Here is an 18,051-nt window from a genome sequence, read left to right as displayed (position 1 = left end):
GGAGGGGACACTACGCACTTCAGGTCAGTCCACAGGTGGCATGAAGGCTCAAGGGCGAGGGCGCGCTCCTCCCTGCTGAAAGGCACAACAGCAGCGCGAGGGATCCCAAGCGCCTTACGGCAGGTACGCAAAGGCGTGTAGGCGAAGCCACGCCTTTCCACCCCCAGTCGTACGTGCGATCACACAGCCTACAAGCAGTCGGGTGAGGTGTCAGGGCCAAACCACGCCCTTCCAGCCCCACGCACAAAAGTACGACAGTGGCACGTGCGAGCCGACGTACTTTACGGCAGTCGTACGAAGGCGCGAGGCAGCGGGCGCTCTCCACTTCAGCGTTTGCTGTTTGCTGGAGACGCGGCGTTCGACGTCACTGTGGTCTGCTGCCTGTCTGTTGGCGGGGCTAAGGCCCCACGATCATGGCGGGGATGGCAGCACTATGGCGGAAGACGAGAGATTACGTGCGAACCAAGGAGTTTCGGGATTACCTGACCAGCACACACTTCTGGGGTCCCATGGCCAACTGGGGCATTCCGCTGGCCGCCTTTAGAGACTTGAGGGCAACGCCGGACATCATCAGTGGCCGCATGACAACAGCGCTCCTCTTCTACTCGATGGCCTTCATGCGCTTCGCCTACCGCGTACAGCCCCGAAACCTGCTGCTGATGTCGTGCCACTGCACCAACGTGGTGGCACAGAGCCTGCAAGGGGGCCGCTTCCTACGCTACCATTATGGCGGCGGTGCCCAGTCGGCCGCCGCGGCTGAAGCCGGCCACCCTCCGGCCGCCACCTCTGCCAGCCCCAGCCCTCAGCCCCCGAAACAAGCTTCCTAAAGACTGGGAGGGCCTGATTGAATCTTTGCAGCGAGCACTATCATTTCTCCTGAAGGCCACCCAAGACTTTGGCTTTGACTAAACCAGTGCGAATCTGACTTAAACCTGCAGCTTGATCAATAAAAAAAATAGTAACTGGCATGGAACCGAAGCTATTGAGTGTTGCTTATTTCGTGAACTGGAAATAAAATGTTTGTTAGCAGGCATGGCGAATTGGCTGGTCTTCCTCTTCACGGGGACTGCAGCTCGAGAGTTGTTGCTATGGGGGAGGAAGATTTTGTTGGAAAGAAAAACACTTAAGATTGTTCCCAAATTCATAGCCTTTTTTTTTTTAACCTCTCTTGGGAACATGTTTTTGTTACTTGTTTTGAGTATCCAGGGCAAATAGGGGTGCTTGGTATCACACATGACTTAAAACTTGGTACAGCCACGCTGAGGGAAATGTTTTGAAGTGGGTTTAAACGGATGTACTGAAATCCAGTGTGGATTTAAGGAATATTGTACTTAGAATGTAGAATCTCTTGGTGACCAAGAGCAATTATAGAATTTGCCATGGAGACAGGATAAACCACTCCAAGGATGGTTGCTGTAAACCCCCTCTAGGTAAATGAAAGTAAAAACGACAGCATTACTTTCTTTTCTCCTTTCCTTATCCTTAAAAATGGGGGAAAGGACAGTTTGTAAGACCAGTTAACCTATCACCCTCTGCTGATGCTAGCTAGGGTTGGAAGGTGAGGATCAGTGGTCAACACCAGTAGCCCAGAATATAACCTTAGGAATCCTGTGGGTGGACCGGACTTCTTTTAAGCCAGGGAGCATGAGGAGAGGGAAAAGAGAAGGGTCGGGGGGTGAAGCTATGAGCTCCACAGCAGAGGGGATTTGACCCAAATTTCCCCCTCCTTTGCCTCTGGAGAATGCAGGAAGTTCCAGAGCAGTTACCAGGGAACCCCAATGTAGGTGTTTAGAAGTGCTTCCACCCTGCTTTTGATAAATATTTCAAATGCAAAGAAACAAAACTATCAAAGGTTCTGAAGACATCAGGACAAAACAGGCACATTAGTGGAACTCTGGAAAATTCTCCTTTATCTTCTCTGGCATCTAAGTAGAAGTCCTCTTTGTGGGCAGTTTCTGTTTCACTTTTCTGCAGAGGAGGGGAAAACAAATGATGGGAAAGTGTAGTGTATCAGTCATCTACTGCCATGTAATCATCCCCAAACTTAGAAGCTTCAAACAATTCTCTCACAATGTCTGAGGGTCAGGAATCTGGGAGTGATTTAGTGGAGTCCTTCTGGCTCAAGGACTCTCAGAAGGGGCTGGAAGATCCACTTCCAAGCTCTCTCTCAGTTGTTTGCAGGACGCTTCAGTTCCTTGTCATAGGGTTGCTTGTGACATGATGTGGCTTCCCCCAGAGTGGTGCTGTGAGGGAGAAAGGAGGGGCAAAATGGAAGTCCTAGTCTCTTGTAGCTTAACCTTGGAAGTGACATACCATCACTTCTGCTGTGTTCACACAGACCAACCCCAGTATACTATGGGGGGACAATATGAGAGTGGGAGTATCAGAAGGCAGGCATTGTTAGAGGCCATCTTGGAGGCTGGCTACCACACATGGTTCTAAAATAAGAATTCTCATGCCTTTCTAGTACTCAGTAGAAAGTAATAAAGCAAGTGAGATCATTGCCTATCTTCTCAAAGAGATGTCTCAAAATGCTCAGTTTACATTGTATGGTCATTTCTTATGTGCATATATTATAGAGCATCGGTTTGAGAAGCAGAAATCTCTGGAATAGTTGGTGTTAATGTTTTTAGAGAATTCAGACCACAATGCAGTAATAAAAACCAGTTCTTAAAGTTATGAAATGAATCATAACCTTATATCAAGATTTTTATTAAAACATTAAAATACATTTTTTCACTTCACTATTTCATAAGTAGAAATTAATGTTTTTAGGCTTATAAAAGGCCATTCATTGCCTGTTGAAGACATTCAGTGAAGGTAGGTTCCTGATTAACCTAGTAAGGAAAAAGGAGGTAAGCTCTGCCGATAATTATTTCCTTCCACCCTACTTTATAATTTAGAGGTCAAAACGATTAGAGAAAATATCCCAAAGATTGCAACACCTCTCCATTTGAATGCAACGCTCCACTTACAACATCTAATTCATAATATGCCCACCCAACTAAGAGATCTAACCCTTCGTTGCCTAAGATATTAGTGTTTAAAGCCATATAATTCTTTCATAAAAATGAAACTTTCAAATCATTAGAGTAACAATCATTTCATAATCTTCCAGAATTCTCAAACGTAATCCTTTCTGACCTTGGCAATTTAACTGAAACTGTCTACAGATCTCTACCGCTACTTTATGAAGCCAGAGCTAGTTTTCCAGTTTTGTCACCACCACAATTTAGTCATTTCTCAGAATTCAGGTGTTTTATTCTGAGTCTAATATGAATGCCTTCCATCTTGGTACTCTGAGCTCTTTGGTAAAGAACGGGCTAAATCCCAAGAAGTGTCTTATCTTTGCAACTGTAATGCTAAGACTGTTTTTCTCCTCTAATTCTTTCAAAACTATGAACCACATACTGTGTCCCAGTGAGGGGCTGAGAGCAAACCATACTGCTGGATGAAGACAAGGCATTCCATGACAAAACAAAGACAGCCCTATGCAGACAGCATGCCACTCACAGGGCTTCCTCCCAGTGACCCCAGAGTTCTTCCCATGACCCCGACGACTAACAAGCGCCCCTGGAAGTGGCACTACAATGTATTCCAGGAAATGTGACACAGACATCTTGCAGTTTGAATTTATATTGCTCATTTCTCTTTATTATTTTGAAATTTAAATTTTTGATTTAAAAATTTTCAAAATAACACGAGTACATGTTTGTTATAGAAAAAATTTCACATGGGAATATATAAAGAAGCCAGATTCCTTCTATCTAAAACAGCAAAAACGCATGGGAACAACACACAACTTTCCAGACCTCTGTTATTTTTAAATGCAGAGAGTATTATAGCATGCTATGCATTGTTAAACATTTTGTTTTTCTGACCTGGTATGGTGACTCACACCTATAATTCCAGCTCTTTGGGAGGTCAAGGTGGGAGAATCACTTAAGCCCATGAGTTCAAGACCAGCCTAGGCAATATAGTGAGACTTTGTCTCTACAAAAAATCAAAAAACAAAAATTAGCCGGGTGTGGTGGTGGGCACCTGTAGTTCCAGCTCCTTGGGAGGCTGAGGTGGAAGGATCGCCTGAGCCCAGGAGGTCAAGGCTGCGGTGAACGGTGAACACCAATTCTTATTACCTCACTGCAGCATTATCTCATTCTAATGGTTGCATAATGTTGTGTAGTACAGATGTGCTACACTTTAACAATGCTGGCTGGCTGTACACATCCTACTGTACACACACCCCTGTGCCCAGAGATGTTTACCAGTTGACGTCTCTGTGTATGTTACATATACCTTAAAGCCCTCTCTGGGCATGTCTTCCTTTCTCTATTCCAATGTAATTAAATGTTGCCAGTATAAAGTTTTCTGAACAATATACTTTTAATTTTTTTTTTTTTAGAAAGCAGGATTTATTGAGAGGACAGAAAAGCTCCCACAGTGGGAGGGGGCCCGAGGGGGTTGCTTTAATTTTTTTTTTAAGAGACAAGGTCTCACCGTCACCCAGGCTGGAACACAGTGGTGCGATCATAGCTCACTGTAACCTTGAACTCCTGTGCCCAAGTAATCCTCCTGAGTAGCTGGGACTACGGGTGCATGCCACCATACCTGGCTAAGTTTTACAGTTTTTTGTAGAGACAGCATCTCACTATGTTGCCCAGACTTGTCTTGAAATCCTGGGCTCAAGCAATCCTCTCGCCTCGGCCTCCCAAAATGCTGGGATTACAGGCATGAGCCACTAGTGACTGGCCGTGAACACTATCTTTTTCAGAGCAGACAAATCCAGTAAGATGACAGCTCATATACCATCATCCATACCTTACACATCCCTATATTTGCATCTACTTTAGTGTCTGGCACATGGTTGACCCTGCATAAATATTTGTTGAATACATAAGGAAAAACCAACTAAACACAGGTATTAAGTGGACGTGCTCATAACCCAAAGCTTCAAAAGTTAGAACTCAGTTCTTAAATTGGTTAATGACTCAAGATTCCATGTACTCTCAAACTTTGTATCTCTTATCTAGAAGCTAGGAAATATGTCATTAAGTTTCTTAGTTTGGAAGAGGTGCGAGATGAATGACATTTATTTTACTACTGAAGTCTTCTCAAGGAACTTCACAAAATGAAGGGACAAAGAAAATTTAAGACTAAAGACCAAACAGTAACTGAAAAGATTAAAGTAGCAAGTTATAGGCACATCTGCATTCATCTGGGTTTTACAGAATTACACTGAATCCATTTACCAAATATACCCCCGCCCTCTGTCCATTCTCTACAGATGACGTCCTGGGCCGGCAGCTGAACAGGCACAGGAGAAGCACATCTTCCCTTGGGCTTGGGACGGAGTACTTCCTCCAGGCAGTGGGAACACAGTAATTCTGTCCCTGAAGGTCCAGAGGCAGTATGACAGTTAAGTACCACAGGCCTTGGAAATGAGATGACGGGGAAGGTGAGAGGGAGGCTGAACCCACAGGCCACTGCATACAAGGAGGCAGTGTCTGTGTGGTTCAGGAAACAAGTAGGACCAAGCCAGGAGTGGATGGCTTTTGGGGCAAAAGAAATAGAGAAAGTATGAATGAATGTATGAATATGCTGAAAGAAAATGATGTCTTTGGGGTTTGAGACTCCTGAACTGCCAAGCTGGAAGAGCTGTACATGCCAGACTGGAAGAGCTGGACCAGCCGAGCTGAAGAGAGCTGCGGAGCCGACAGGGCATTGGACACTTTTTGGACCTTGGCTCACTAACCAAACTAGGAGAGCTGTAATACTTCTCGGGGGCTCTGCAGCTGTTGCATTGTTTCATGGGGGCTTGTCTGGGATTCGTTGGAAGGGTTCAGGAGTGGTCTTCATTTCAGGACAGCCAGCCATAGCACCCAAGATGAGGCTTAGCCAGGAAGCTGACAAGGCCCCAATGGAGGGGGTCTTTAGGGACATTTGTCATGAAAGCAGAATGAGTTTCCAAAAGAACACCGATGCTCTCAAAGCTATTTAGCTGAACCTAGAGCAGGTCTGGGAAACCCAGCCAGAGCAGAGCAGGAAGCTTTATGATGAGTATTGTCAGCAGTGTCTGACGTTTTATGAAGAGCAGAATTGCGCTGTGCATAAGAGCAAGCGACATGAAGAAAAACTGGTGTGCCTATTTCAGCAGCACAAAAAGGCTATTCAACAGCTTAGAGCTGCTCAGCACCAGAGAGTGAAAGCATTTAACGAGGACGTCTTAAGGAACTTGAAACAGCTAGATGTATGTAGCTCTCATTGGCAAAGTTAGAAAAAGAATGGCTGCGATGCACAGAAAATTTGTGAAGGCAAGTCACCAGGAGGAGGCCCGTGTGGGAAAGCACCCACTGTGCCAGCTTTCCAATGACACGTCGATGAAGGAAGCTGGACCTAGGGAATCGATACAGTGACACAATCAGCTATAGGAAACAAGGGGATGTCCGAACTTTGAAGGGTTGATGACAGGAGGAACCGGAGACTAACCCCGACTCTGGACTCCTCCAAGATTTTCTTGATCCATTAATCAAGTCCCAATAACTCTATGAAGCGTTTAAGATGAGAATAAGACAAATACTTTCGTTCTTCAATAACTCAACAACGTAACATGAATGACAACAGTAACAAAAAGCCAGACAGCTATGCATGCAGAAAGTTCCTCTAAAGTGTTTTAGGAAAACCTTCCATGTTTGCCAAGACCAAAAAAAAAAAAAAAAGGAATAAAGTGACTTTTAAAAGAAAAAAAAAAAAAAGAAAATGATGTCTTTGAATTTCCACAAGTATGTTGAACTTTCATTCTTAAATTTTATAACAAAGGATCAGGCTTCGTTAACGGTATAACCAACGTTAGGCCTATGAATACTCCTAAGCTAAGAGAGGATGCCCTGAGCTCGGCACTGGGAATATAAGTGAACAAAAATAGCCGTGTTTCCATAAGAGTTTTCGTAAGTGTACCATAAACAAGCCACCGGCTGAGAAGCTTTGCCCTGACATCCCTGTGTGTGACGCTGGTCTGGGCCTTCCCCTTGCACGGGTCAGTCAGGTCACTGTTCTCCAGTCCTCCACTGACCAGCCTGGGCCCACCCCTGCGCCCCACAGCCTCAAGCTGCTCCAACCTGGCAGTAACTGCTGTACTAACTGGAAACAGCTAGAAAATGGTCTCTCAGGCCGTTTTCTTCCTGTCTTCTTCTAAAAAGGAAGGAATTTTATCCCACATTCATGTCCCAGCCTAGCCTTGGGTGTCCTCATGAGTGAGACTTGCAAACAGCAGGAACAGGACTTGTCTGCCGGTGGTGCAGAACACTGTGGGAGCCTCTGACACAGGCCTGGCTCCACATAGCCTTTACTATGCTACACAGCTACAGTTCAGGGCCAGAAAAGCAGCTCACCTTTCAAATAGCAAAAAAATCCCTAGATGGTAGCAAGTCTTGACACAAGAGTATCTAATTTTTTTACAAGTATAGATTATACATCCTCAAGTTCATGAATATTAAAAAAAACACTCCCAAAGAGTCAAAGGAACGTCCAGGACAAAACAACAAGAATTCCCTTTTGTGTGGGTATAATACTCTCGTAATTTTTTCCTTCTGCATGGAAAAGGATGTCTGAGGTGGAAGCCATGCTGAATTTCGCAGAACATGCCTGATTTGTGTCAAAGGGCAACCTAAAATGAAAGAAAATATTTTAATTTTCCTCATGTGAGTGCAAAAAAAGTAAAATACTAAAAATAGTTACTTAACAAGTTTCCTTATGAAACTAACCAGTTGTTATCGACACCACACTAGGAGCTGGGCATCAAGGGCATCATTTTAAGGCAGAAATGCTTTTTGATTATGTTATGAAGTTGATTTCACTTAATTGTAGACCAGTGACTTCAGCTGTATTTGGCTAAACAAAGCTGCTAGGGAGTTGATGCTGAATTCCTTCACAGATGTGAGAACCATTAATTAGGGAAAGCGCACAAAGCTCAGTGTCCTTTCTTTGAAATAATAAGGACACAGGGAAACTTCAGATTAGACTGTTGTGTGTTCATTATGGCCTCACATGAGAGAACAGACATCAAAGAGATGAGGCTATTCTGTCCTTATTTGACGTTGGCATATGCCTAACCTCACCTCAGGCCTTCCTTTCAGGCGTCTGTCTCCCAGGTTCCTTTGAATCCAGTTTTTGATGTTGTAGACAGAGGCTGTCTAGCTTCTGCATATCTTCTGTAAGACCATTTCTAAGATCCTCATTGTTTCTCAGAAATTCCTTCACCACTTCTAGTCGATTTGAGAGCTGCAAGAGGAAACCATACAATGTACAGCTTGGACAGTGTGATAGCAGACTTGAAATTCAAATGAAAACCTTAGTAGCTCCAAGACTGGACACTCATGTGGCTACCAAGAAACAGAAACACTGGCTAGAGGCATAAGGTCTGAAAAACAAAAGCTATTAACAGCCCCTTTAAAACAAAGCATCCTCTACAAAAACAAAAACAGAAAAACTCCACAACCCAGAATAACTGGTTCTGGACTACACAAGGGGGTGTTTGCTTGTCTCTTCAAGTCTTTTTCGCTTTAAAACTTCCTGCATTTGTATGAAAGAGCTTCATTTTACACACACACACACACACGTATGTATGTACATATAAAAACACCAAACATGTACATATAAAAACAGGCTGGCCTCCCTTGGGAGGCTGAGGTGGGAAGATTGCTTGAGGCTATGGGCCACAATAGTGAGACCCTGTCTTTACCAAAAAAAAAAAATTAGCCCAGGAGTTCGAGGCTGCAGTGAGCTAGGATTGCACCACTGCACTCTGGCCTGGGCATTTTAAAAAACAGACTGTCTCCATAAAAAACCCTCAAAATCAAATCAAATCAAATGATAGAATGAAGTTCTTTCATTTTGAATTTTGTACCTATACATGTTATTGAATATACATTCATATACATGGATATATACATATATGCTCGAGTAGTCACATACACACACACACACGTAATAAATGTATAGATACAAAATTCAAAATTAACACAGGGTACAAGGTAAAATGTCAGTCTTCTTCCAAATCCTGTCCCTGGTTACTCAGCCCCTCTCCTTAGAGGTGACCACAGTGAACAATTTCTTGTGTTTTTTCCAGAGATATTGTATGCAGTTAGATGTGGACATATACACTTTTTTTTTAGTCGGGGTCTCATTCTGTCACCCAGGCTGGAGGGTAGTGGCATGATCATGGTTCACCGCAGCCTTGAATTCCTGGGCTCGGGCAATCCTTCTGTCGGGTCTCCTGAGTAGCTGAGACTACAGGTGTGTGCCACCACACTCAGCTAATTTTTTGATTTTTTTTTTTTAGAGATGAGATCTCACTATGTTGTCCAGTCTGTTCTCAAATTCCTGGGCTCAAGCAATCCTTCTGCCTCGGCCTCCCAAAGTGCCGGTATTACAGGCATGAATGACCATACCTGGCCTGAACATATGCATTTTAAAAAACACAAATGGCAGGATGCTAGACACTGCTCTTCAATTGATCTCTTCTATATGAGATTATAAAGAGTGGCCTATTGTACCCCATAATTTCAAAATAAAAATTAAAAGAGGAAAAAAAAAAGTGTGGCGTCATTGTCTTTTTTTTTTTTTTTTTTTTTTGAGTTGGAATCTCACTCTGTTGCCCAGACTGGAGTGCAGGGGCATGCTCCCGGCCACTGCAGCCTCAACCTGCTAGGCTCCGGTGATTCTTCCACCTCAGCCTCCCAAGTAGCCGGAATTACAGGTACACGCCACCATGCCTGGCTAATTTTTTTTTTATTTACTGAAGAAACGAGGTCTTGCCAAGTTGCCCGGGCTGGTCTCGAACCCGTGGGCTCAGGCAATCCATTTGCCTCGGTCTCCCAAAGTGCTGGGATTACAGGCTGAGCCACCGAGCCCGGCCGCTCATTATCTTTTTAAATGGCTGACTAGTATTCCAGTTATGGATGTTTCATATTTTAGTAAATTATTTCAGTCCTCCAGCTAAGACAAATGCTGCAGTAACTAACCTGGTAAATGTCTTATCTGTTTTTAGAAGAGAAATGGAATTCGATTGTGTTTTAAATTTTGGCAAAATTTTAATAGATTTTGCCCAGACTGCCATCTAGAGACTGGACCAATTTAAACTCCTACCGGCAACATACTTCTCAGCCTTCAAGTGAATAAAAGCACTCATGGAATAGTACCATGGAAGTGTTTTTCACTGGGTTGGTCCCAGAACACCCTCATCGGTCATTGTACACAGATGAGAGTTACTCCTGTTTTGGGGTGTGGGGAATGTCTTTAAATGGAGGATCCTTAACTCCCAGCTAAGCCAAGATTATCTAAAGCTAAAGAAGGAATGTGATGGAGTACCTATCCTAGGAGAAAGTATACACTTGATTCTAATGCAGTAGGTTGAGGATGAAACCACAACAAATACTCAGGTTATTGTGATGTAAATGAATGAAACAGCCAGATGCTGGACAAAGGCTGCTGGGGATGGAAGGGAGGGGAAAGGTCGGCTAAGGCTGCGGCCAGGGTGAATGGGGAGCAGGGAGGGCCAGGGAGGAGCTGAAGATGACCGAAGGGCTTCAGACTGGTTAGTAAGCAGACCAGGGACATGCCCTTCAGGTGGAGCTGTTTATTACATGGCTGGAAACCAGCCTAGAGCTCCTGCAAGATGCCTGGGCTTTAAATAATAAATCTGGAAACCATAGAAACGTGAAATGAAGATCACACCAATGCCATTATTCACAGCATGTACTAATAACTGTGGGGATGCACTGTTAGCTCTTATTGACCGTGCCTGGTACCCTAGACACAACTCGGGGTCCTCCCATGGCTCTCATCAGATGCCTAGGACTGCATCAGCCGGGTCTTTTCACCCCACACACGTGCTCCCAGATGGATTTCTGGTGCTCGGTGGGGTCTGCCTCCCCCTTGTGCGGACCTTCTCACTTGGTAACTTGGGAGCTGCAATTCTTGTGCTATTACCTCCTGACCCTCTCTGCAGACTCTCAGAACCAGTTTGCTCCAGTTCATTTAGTTTCTTTTGCTTTGCTTAAGGTTTCAGTTCTCTTTTCTCTTCTAAATAGCCATTCTCATTATCTTCAATAGGAGTGCCTCAGCACTGACATTTCTTGGAACTTCGGCTTTCCCCTTTGTGAAATGCAATAAACGTATTTGCTCTTGAAATGTGCTAGAAAGGTGTTCTGGCTGGGGTGATTATTTTTACTTGAAGGGGAGGCAGAGTTAAAAGGAGGCTTTTTTAAAAAAAAAGTATGAAGAACGGGGAAGGCGCTACACGTTTATATGTAAAAGAGGAAGTATAGATAGAAAAACTGAAAGTACTGGAAAAATTGTGGAATGCAGTCATATGGACTTGGACATTGAAGCCCAGTTTTGTCATTTAACTAGCTGTGTGACTTTGGTCAGGACATTTGACCTCTCTGAGCTTACTACTATGTATGCAAATTAAGGATGATGACACCAACACCACCTAGGATTCTTGTCAGGATTAGCAATAATCTACCAAAAGCACTTTGCTTTGTCTCTTCCTTCCTACATTCAATGTTTAAGTTGCTGAGGGTCAGTCTACTATGTGCCTATCTACGTTCGAGGCAAAAGATGCCTAGCACCTTCATTCTTCCAGCCACTTAAGCCAAAACTCTTGGCCTTGGCCTTGACTCCTTTCTTTCACACGCCACATCCGCCCACACTCTTAATACCTCTACACTTCTACCCTGGCCCAAGCCACCATCATCTCTTACCTGGATAACTGTAGCAGCCTCTATCTCAGCCCCTCCTCTCTGCCACCCTAAGACATCCTCACCACCAGAGTGGGCTCCTTTTGTCATTCCAATGGCTAACAAGGTCCAGCAGGACCTGCTTCCTCCTTGTCACTTCTCTGACCTCCTCACCCACTGTTCTTCCCCTCCTTCCACTCCAGCTGCTCTGCTCCATTTGCCTCCTGCTCGAATGCTCTTCCTCCCAACGTGTCCATCCACCTTCAAGGTACTGCTGAGTCTCACCCTCTTGATAAGGTCACCCTGACCACCCTGTTGCAACGTGACTCTCATCGCCACCCTGGCACTCCTGTCCCCCACTCTCAGCTCTACATTGTACTCGCCTCCTTCTACTGTACCCCATCATTTACTTCTTATGCTGTTTATTATCTGTCTCCCACTACGGGGATCTTTGTCTGTTTTGGTCATTGCTGCATACCAACTTCTAGGACTGTGTCTGGCACATAGTAGGTGCTCAGTAAATATTTCTGAAATATAATGAAGTGTCATTTTTCTATCCTTTCCCTGATGGCCTTAAGTATACTTTGTCACTGCCCCTTCTACCTGAGCTTCCCCCTGAGTCTCTGAAGGTGGTTCCTCTACCAGGGTTTAAGAAATCAGTAATGATTTTTTTTTTTTTGAGTTGAAGTCTCACTCTGTCACCCAGGCTGAAGTGCAGTGGCACACTCCCAGCCACCGCAGCCTCGACCTCCTGGGCTCTGGCGATCCTTCCACCTCAGCCTTCCAAGTTGCCAGAACTACAGGCGCCCGCTACCACACCCAGCTAATTTTTTATTTATTGTAGAGATGAGGTCTCGCCAAGGTGTCCAGGTGAGTCTCGAACCTGCAGACTCTGGCAATCCACTCGCCTCGACCTCCCAAAATGCTGGGATTACAGACTGAACCACCAAGCCCAGCCATCAGTAATGATTTTAAAGCCTGTGAACATTCTTTACATGTTTTTTAGCTATCTACTGCACTCAGTGTTCTTTAGCTGAAATTTTAAACTCTCAAATCCTAAGAGTGCACCAAGAGCTGGCAGGACTATGTGAAGGCACTCCGGTGGCAGTCAAATTCTGGAGCAGACACAAACTCCATATGGGTCCCCAGGGGCCCGAGCAGTCGCTGCTCCCATTCTGCTCTGAAGTAGAAAGCATCTTATGATCACAGAGACACATGTACAGTATGTTTTAATGTGAGTCCCTTTTTCCGATGTTCTATACAATTAAGGCTGGTCAAACTAACAGAAAATAATGGAGATGGTGAGCTCTCCATGGCGTTCCACAATGCATTTGTAGGAACTGTCACACTAAAGTACCATCATCAGCTATTCTTCTCAACTTAGCTTTCCAACCCTACCAGAAGCAGGTCTCATTAAGCATCTACAACAAAAGTCCTGTGGTCATAATAAAATCGCTATATTTCTTGATTCCCGGATGCACATTTTTTCATATTCTAACACCTCAAATGAGAATGCGTCTTACCACTGATGGTTTCTCATAACAAGCTGGCAGCATCTTTTTCTTTCTTAGAAGTAAGTGAAATAATGGTGTGTTTTACAACTGATGGCATTTTAGATTTACTGAAATCTGGTTTTATCAAATTCTTTGACTTTGGAGACTAACCCTGAAGAACTTGAATAATCATATACAGTACTGAACTTTCAGAAGACGGCAAGTTTCCGTGCATGTGGAAAGCCGACCTTCAACTTCTTTGGGAAAACATGCCAATCAATCCTCACTTACATTTTGATCAATTGAAATATTGGGAGAAATGCCATGGTCTGCTGAACAGAAAGTGTGAAAAATGAGAATTTATCAACTCGACCTAGAGACTTTGTGACCCAGAGGATGAGCCAAATTAATCCCTATTTTGTCTACTGTAAAACAGAGATAATGAAGGTTCAACATTTACAGTTGCCAGCTCATCAGTGATACAAGAGCTGCAGCCCAGCAGGTGGAAAGTCACAGGACCAGGAAGGGGGCACCTCTGGGCTAGCCCTCATACCCCAGTGACAGTTCCTTGGGGCCCTGGCCTCACATGGAAAGTAGGAGATACGGTAAGATTGTCAGGTTCCCTTCCAGCTTTCAACTGTCTACTACTGATTTACTTTGCTCTTTGTTATACAAACAGGAAAAGAACTATAGCGCCCCCAAGAGAGAAGACAGAGCTACTGATGACTCAGAGGCAGTGAGCCTGGTCCCCCAGATGTCTTCTCTTGCTCTACTCTGCTTGTAAAAGCAGCAGCAGAAAGAAAACTGGGTTTGTTCTAATGCAATTTTAAAACAAAACCAGATGAGACACAGAGACTTAGAAAAGAGAAGCTTTAACATTCCAATTCATAATTTTAAATTATGACATACCCCAAAACAGTGGTACCCAGTCCTTGTACTAAAGGAACTCGCCAAGCTGAACCAAAGGCAGAACAGTTAATATACCATAAACAGGCACACTTTCCAGTAAGAAGCATGGCTTAATGAATGAAATACACACTCTGCATTCAATCAACACTCCCCCTATGTTTAATGAGGTAACCACCAAAACTACTTTCCTTGGGCAAGGAGGAATGGAGAGGTGAAATGATTTGTCCAAAATCCCCTGGTGATCTACAATTCTAATACAGCCAGTGCTGGAATACTTCTGAACTTTACTGCAGTGGTATAATCACGGCTCACCGCAGCCTCGAATTCCTAGGCTCAAGTGATCTTCCTGCCTCAGTCTCCCAAGTAGCTGGGATTACAGGCATGCACTACCACAGCCAGCTAATTAAAACAATTATTTTAAGAGGTAGGGTCTTGCTATGTTGCCCAGGCTAGTCTCAAACTCCTGGCCTCAAGGGATCTTCCTGCCTCGGTCTCCTGAGTAGCTAGAATTACAGGCGTAAAATACCACACCTGGCTACTACTGTTAGTTTTTTTTTTATGCCTTACATGTAACAAAGGAGATTCATTCTTCCTGTATTCCCTATGACTTTAGACTATAATTAGTCTGCAGATCCTAAGCTAGAAACCTTGATGAGCCTTTAAAACCCCTCTCCCCACCACCTTTTTCCAGCCTCATGCCACACTCCAGGTGATCTAACTGGCCACTAAGATCCATCAGCTCTGCACAGGCAATTCCTCCAGAGCCTGGCCCCTCCTTCACAGCCTCTAGTTTCCATCCTCTCTCTCACTCTCACACAACTGTAAGAGCCTCCTGGCTAGCCATTAGCTACCTGTCCAATCTCCAACAACAACAGTTAACTTTCTAAAAGCTATATCTGATCCTAGCACTCTTTCTTGCTTAAAAGCATCTGTTGGCTCCCCGCTGCTTTTTGGGAATAAGGCCTAAACCCTTGGTGCAGCATAGAAAACTTTGTAGCACATGGCTACAGCCTGCTTTACCACCCTCATATCCGATCATTCCTCCTATGCTTGCCTGTCATTGTCCAGGCTCAACATATTCTTTCATGCCTTTGCAAGTGCTTTGCCTTCTGCCAAGAATGGCCTTTGCCCCTTGCTAATTTGCCAAACTTTTACTTGATTCTGTGAGTCCCCAGCTCAATAGCACCCTCTCGGCAAAGCCTTTTTTGGCAATCTTTCCATCAGCAGAAAAGCTCCGGAACACTTTTTTCAGAATTTTGTTGTAGCTCTTACCATGTTTTCTCACTTTGTGGCATAGACTAAACACTCAAATGTTTGCTCATTCAGTGAAAATATTTGTTAAAAGGTAATGTTAATCTGTGCCCAAAAAATACTCACTTCTGAAAATTATTTGACTTATAAATCACAAACACAATTGGCTGTATGTTAAAATGAGCTACGCTTCTTCCCTAGTACCTCTCTTGTTTACTCACACAGAAAATGTAATACTTTTCTTTTACCTCTTCAGGCAACACCTCTTGTTCTTCTGCTTGAAGGTACATCTCTTCAAGTTTTTCTTTTAGTAACTGCATTTCTATTTCATTGACTTGGCTCTCACTCAGGTAAGTTCCTATTTCACATTCACACCCATCTCGCTGATCCTCCTCGGGGATGTGAACAGCCCAGTCAGATGTCAACAGCTGTGGGATTACCGCACAAGTACATGAACTGGTTTCATGGAAAGATATTCCAATTGGTTACTCAAATAACTGATAATTAAACACCACTAACTGGATTCATTTTAACTCCACACTATGACAGAAAAGCTTCTTGGCCCACCAGAATTCCGGATTCCCTATCAGCATTCTTTCGCCTACTTATAGTCTAAAATTTAGTTTAGATCTAATAAATTTCCAGTTCTAAATGAGTGACTGTGGTTGTTTTTTTCCCCTTATTTCTATATGCCAGAACTGTTAAATATGATTTTCACCTGTTCTATTCTGGAGTATACTGCCACAATCTCTGGGATATTCTTGAATTCATTCAGAAAATTTTGGACCTTCATCTGAAAATCTCGAAGCCATGCAGAAGACACTTTCATTTCTGAAGAGTGCATGATCTCATTACGACACTTAATCACCTACAGGAAGACAAAGAGATCAACGGTTTCAAAGTCAAACAGTGGGGTAAACTGGGATCTTGTGGCTCAAAAAAAAAAAAAATCACAGAAAGACTTTTTTAATTACAAGATCAACACAAGTGGTATTCAGATGAGAAGGGCCAGAACTTGCTTGGGATCATGTGCATAATTTGGTGCATATTTGTATCAGGGTAGAGGATACTCCAGCCCCGCAAATCAGATCCATAGTATGCAGTTTTAACCTGTGCACAGGATATACACCAAGAAGTGAAGTCCTCTTTGGGTCACAAACTGAAATGCCTTCAAGGGACAGGCAGGTAATCTGAGTGAAGCTGGTCATGTGTAATAGTAGAAAGACATGGAGAGAGTTTGGGACAAACTGGAAAGCAGATGTCCTATCTAAAGGGGTAGTTTCTACTCAACTTCTGGCTTGTCGCCACGGGAGTTATACAAGCCCAATGCTGCCAGACCTTCTGACTTTTCAAGAGAAGCTGGAAATTCAGATTTTTATGACAACGAATACAAAATTGGAAAAAAAAATCAGGTAGGACAAATAAAACATGACTGTAAGCCAGATTTTGGCCACAAGACTTTAGAAATAAAAAGATGGCTCCTCGGCAAAGGTTCAGCCTGTTCCCCCTTCCTGAGCCTCTGGAGCAGATTTCCAAGCAATCTAGAAGTTCTTGACATGACTGGTAGATGCTTGCAGATGCTGTCAAGGCTTGAGGGGATATGTAACCTCCTGTCACTTGAATAATAAATTAATCAGGGTAAGAATTGCAAATAAGCCTACAACTATCCTTAGCCCTTGAAATCTTGTGACTGGCTGGATATTACACATTCTCCCAAATCCCTTAACTTAAAACAACAAGAGCAAGCATATTGACTGTGGGTATACCCACAAGCTGCAGCAGACAATGTGAAAATCTTTTAATCCTCTGTACTCAGATTGCTGGTGATTATACAGTACAAACTTATGCCAGTGCACATTTTTCAAAAATGTATGTTTCCTTGAAGTTTTCCATTCAAATTGCATGAAAAAGCAAATAAAGAGATGGAATATATACTGAGATATACATTTAAAAAAACAGCTGGCATTATGTAACAAGAGATACATAGTGGTGCACAGACTGGACAATAAATTACATATTATGAATGTGGGAGGAAGAAAACAAGACTGCATTGTCTGCTCAAAGAGAAAAACACCAGGTGGAAGACGTCAAGCAAATTACTATTGCACAACATGAATCAATGAACCTGCAATGCATGTTGGTGACTGCTTCACACATTACCACACATTAGAAAAATATAAGATATAAAATTTTGATTTTTTTGGTCATAAGCTCCTTAATGTCCAAAATCCCATTACAAACCAAATTATCATTACAATAAAAGAACTGGGTCCGACATTATGCAATTTAATATGAAGTGATTCGTTTTTCACTATTTCATAAAAAAGTGTGGTCAAGTTGCTGGTAGGTAATCCGCGAGATGTCTCTGAATGCAAAGGGTTAAATATTGTTGAAGTGCCAGGAAGTTGGGTCAAGGGAGTTTTCTGATATGGAAACTATGATGAAAACAAAACCAACTTTTGCCTATATCTTAAGAAAAATGATGCTGTCTAATCATACATTAAAACCTAATTCACATAAAATCTCCACATTCTTGGTTAAGATACCAAAGGAGTCAACTACTGTGACAGTTCTTTGTCTCTGCTGATGTCATAAAGGAATCTCAATCCTTTCAGCTGCTGTATAGCAATCTACTCTTTTTTTTTTTTTTTTGGGGTTGG

At 43.3% G+C, this 18,051-nt stretch overlaps 2 protein-coding genes across 2 annotated transcripts in view; one reads left to right on the top strand and one right to left on the bottom strand.

Annotated features, from left to right (window-relative positions):
• The window catches only part of CUNHXorf38 (chromosome unknown CXorf38 homolog), a 36,599-nt gene that overhangs the window by 10,355 nt on the left and 8,193 nt on the right, over positions 1–18,051 (bottom strand). The window contains exons 4-6 of the mRNA XM_008055903.2: positions 16,110–16,259; positions 15,640–15,819; positions 8,115–8,277 (exon numbers count right to left, since the gene is read on the bottom strand). Coding sequence (XP_008054094.1) covers positions 8,116–8,277; positions 15,640–15,819; positions 16,110–16,259 — 492 coding nt within the window. The 3' untranslated portion in view covers position 8,115. The remainder of the gene's footprint in view (positions 1–8,114; positions 8,278–15,639; positions 15,820–16,109; positions 16,260–18,051) is intronic.
• MPC1L (mitochondrial pyruvate carrier 1 like) lies at positions 414–827 on the top strand. Its single transcript, XM_008055892.1, has one exon. It carries the CDS (start codon positions 414–416, stop codon positions 825–827), a length of 414 nt encoding a protein of 137 aa, XP_008054083.1.

Source organism: Carlito syrichta, unplaced genomic scaffold (genome assembly GCF_000164805.1).
Source record: "Carlito syrichta isolate Samal-C Ts95f unplaced genomic scaffold, Tarsius_syrichta-2.0.1 Scaffold82655, whole genome shotgun sequence".
Classification (NCBI taxonomy): Eukaryota; Metazoa; Chordata; class Mammalia; order Primates; family Tarsiidae; genus Carlito; species Carlito syrichta.
Note: the sequence above shows the minus strand (reverse complement) of the source record. Positions and strands in the feature narration are given on the sequence as shown.

Excerpts from the sequence above, each read along its gene's own strand:
- MPC1L (XM_008055892.1), top strand. The coding sequence starts at position 414 with ATGGCGGGGATGGCAGCACTATGGCGGAAGACGAGAGATTACGTGCGA.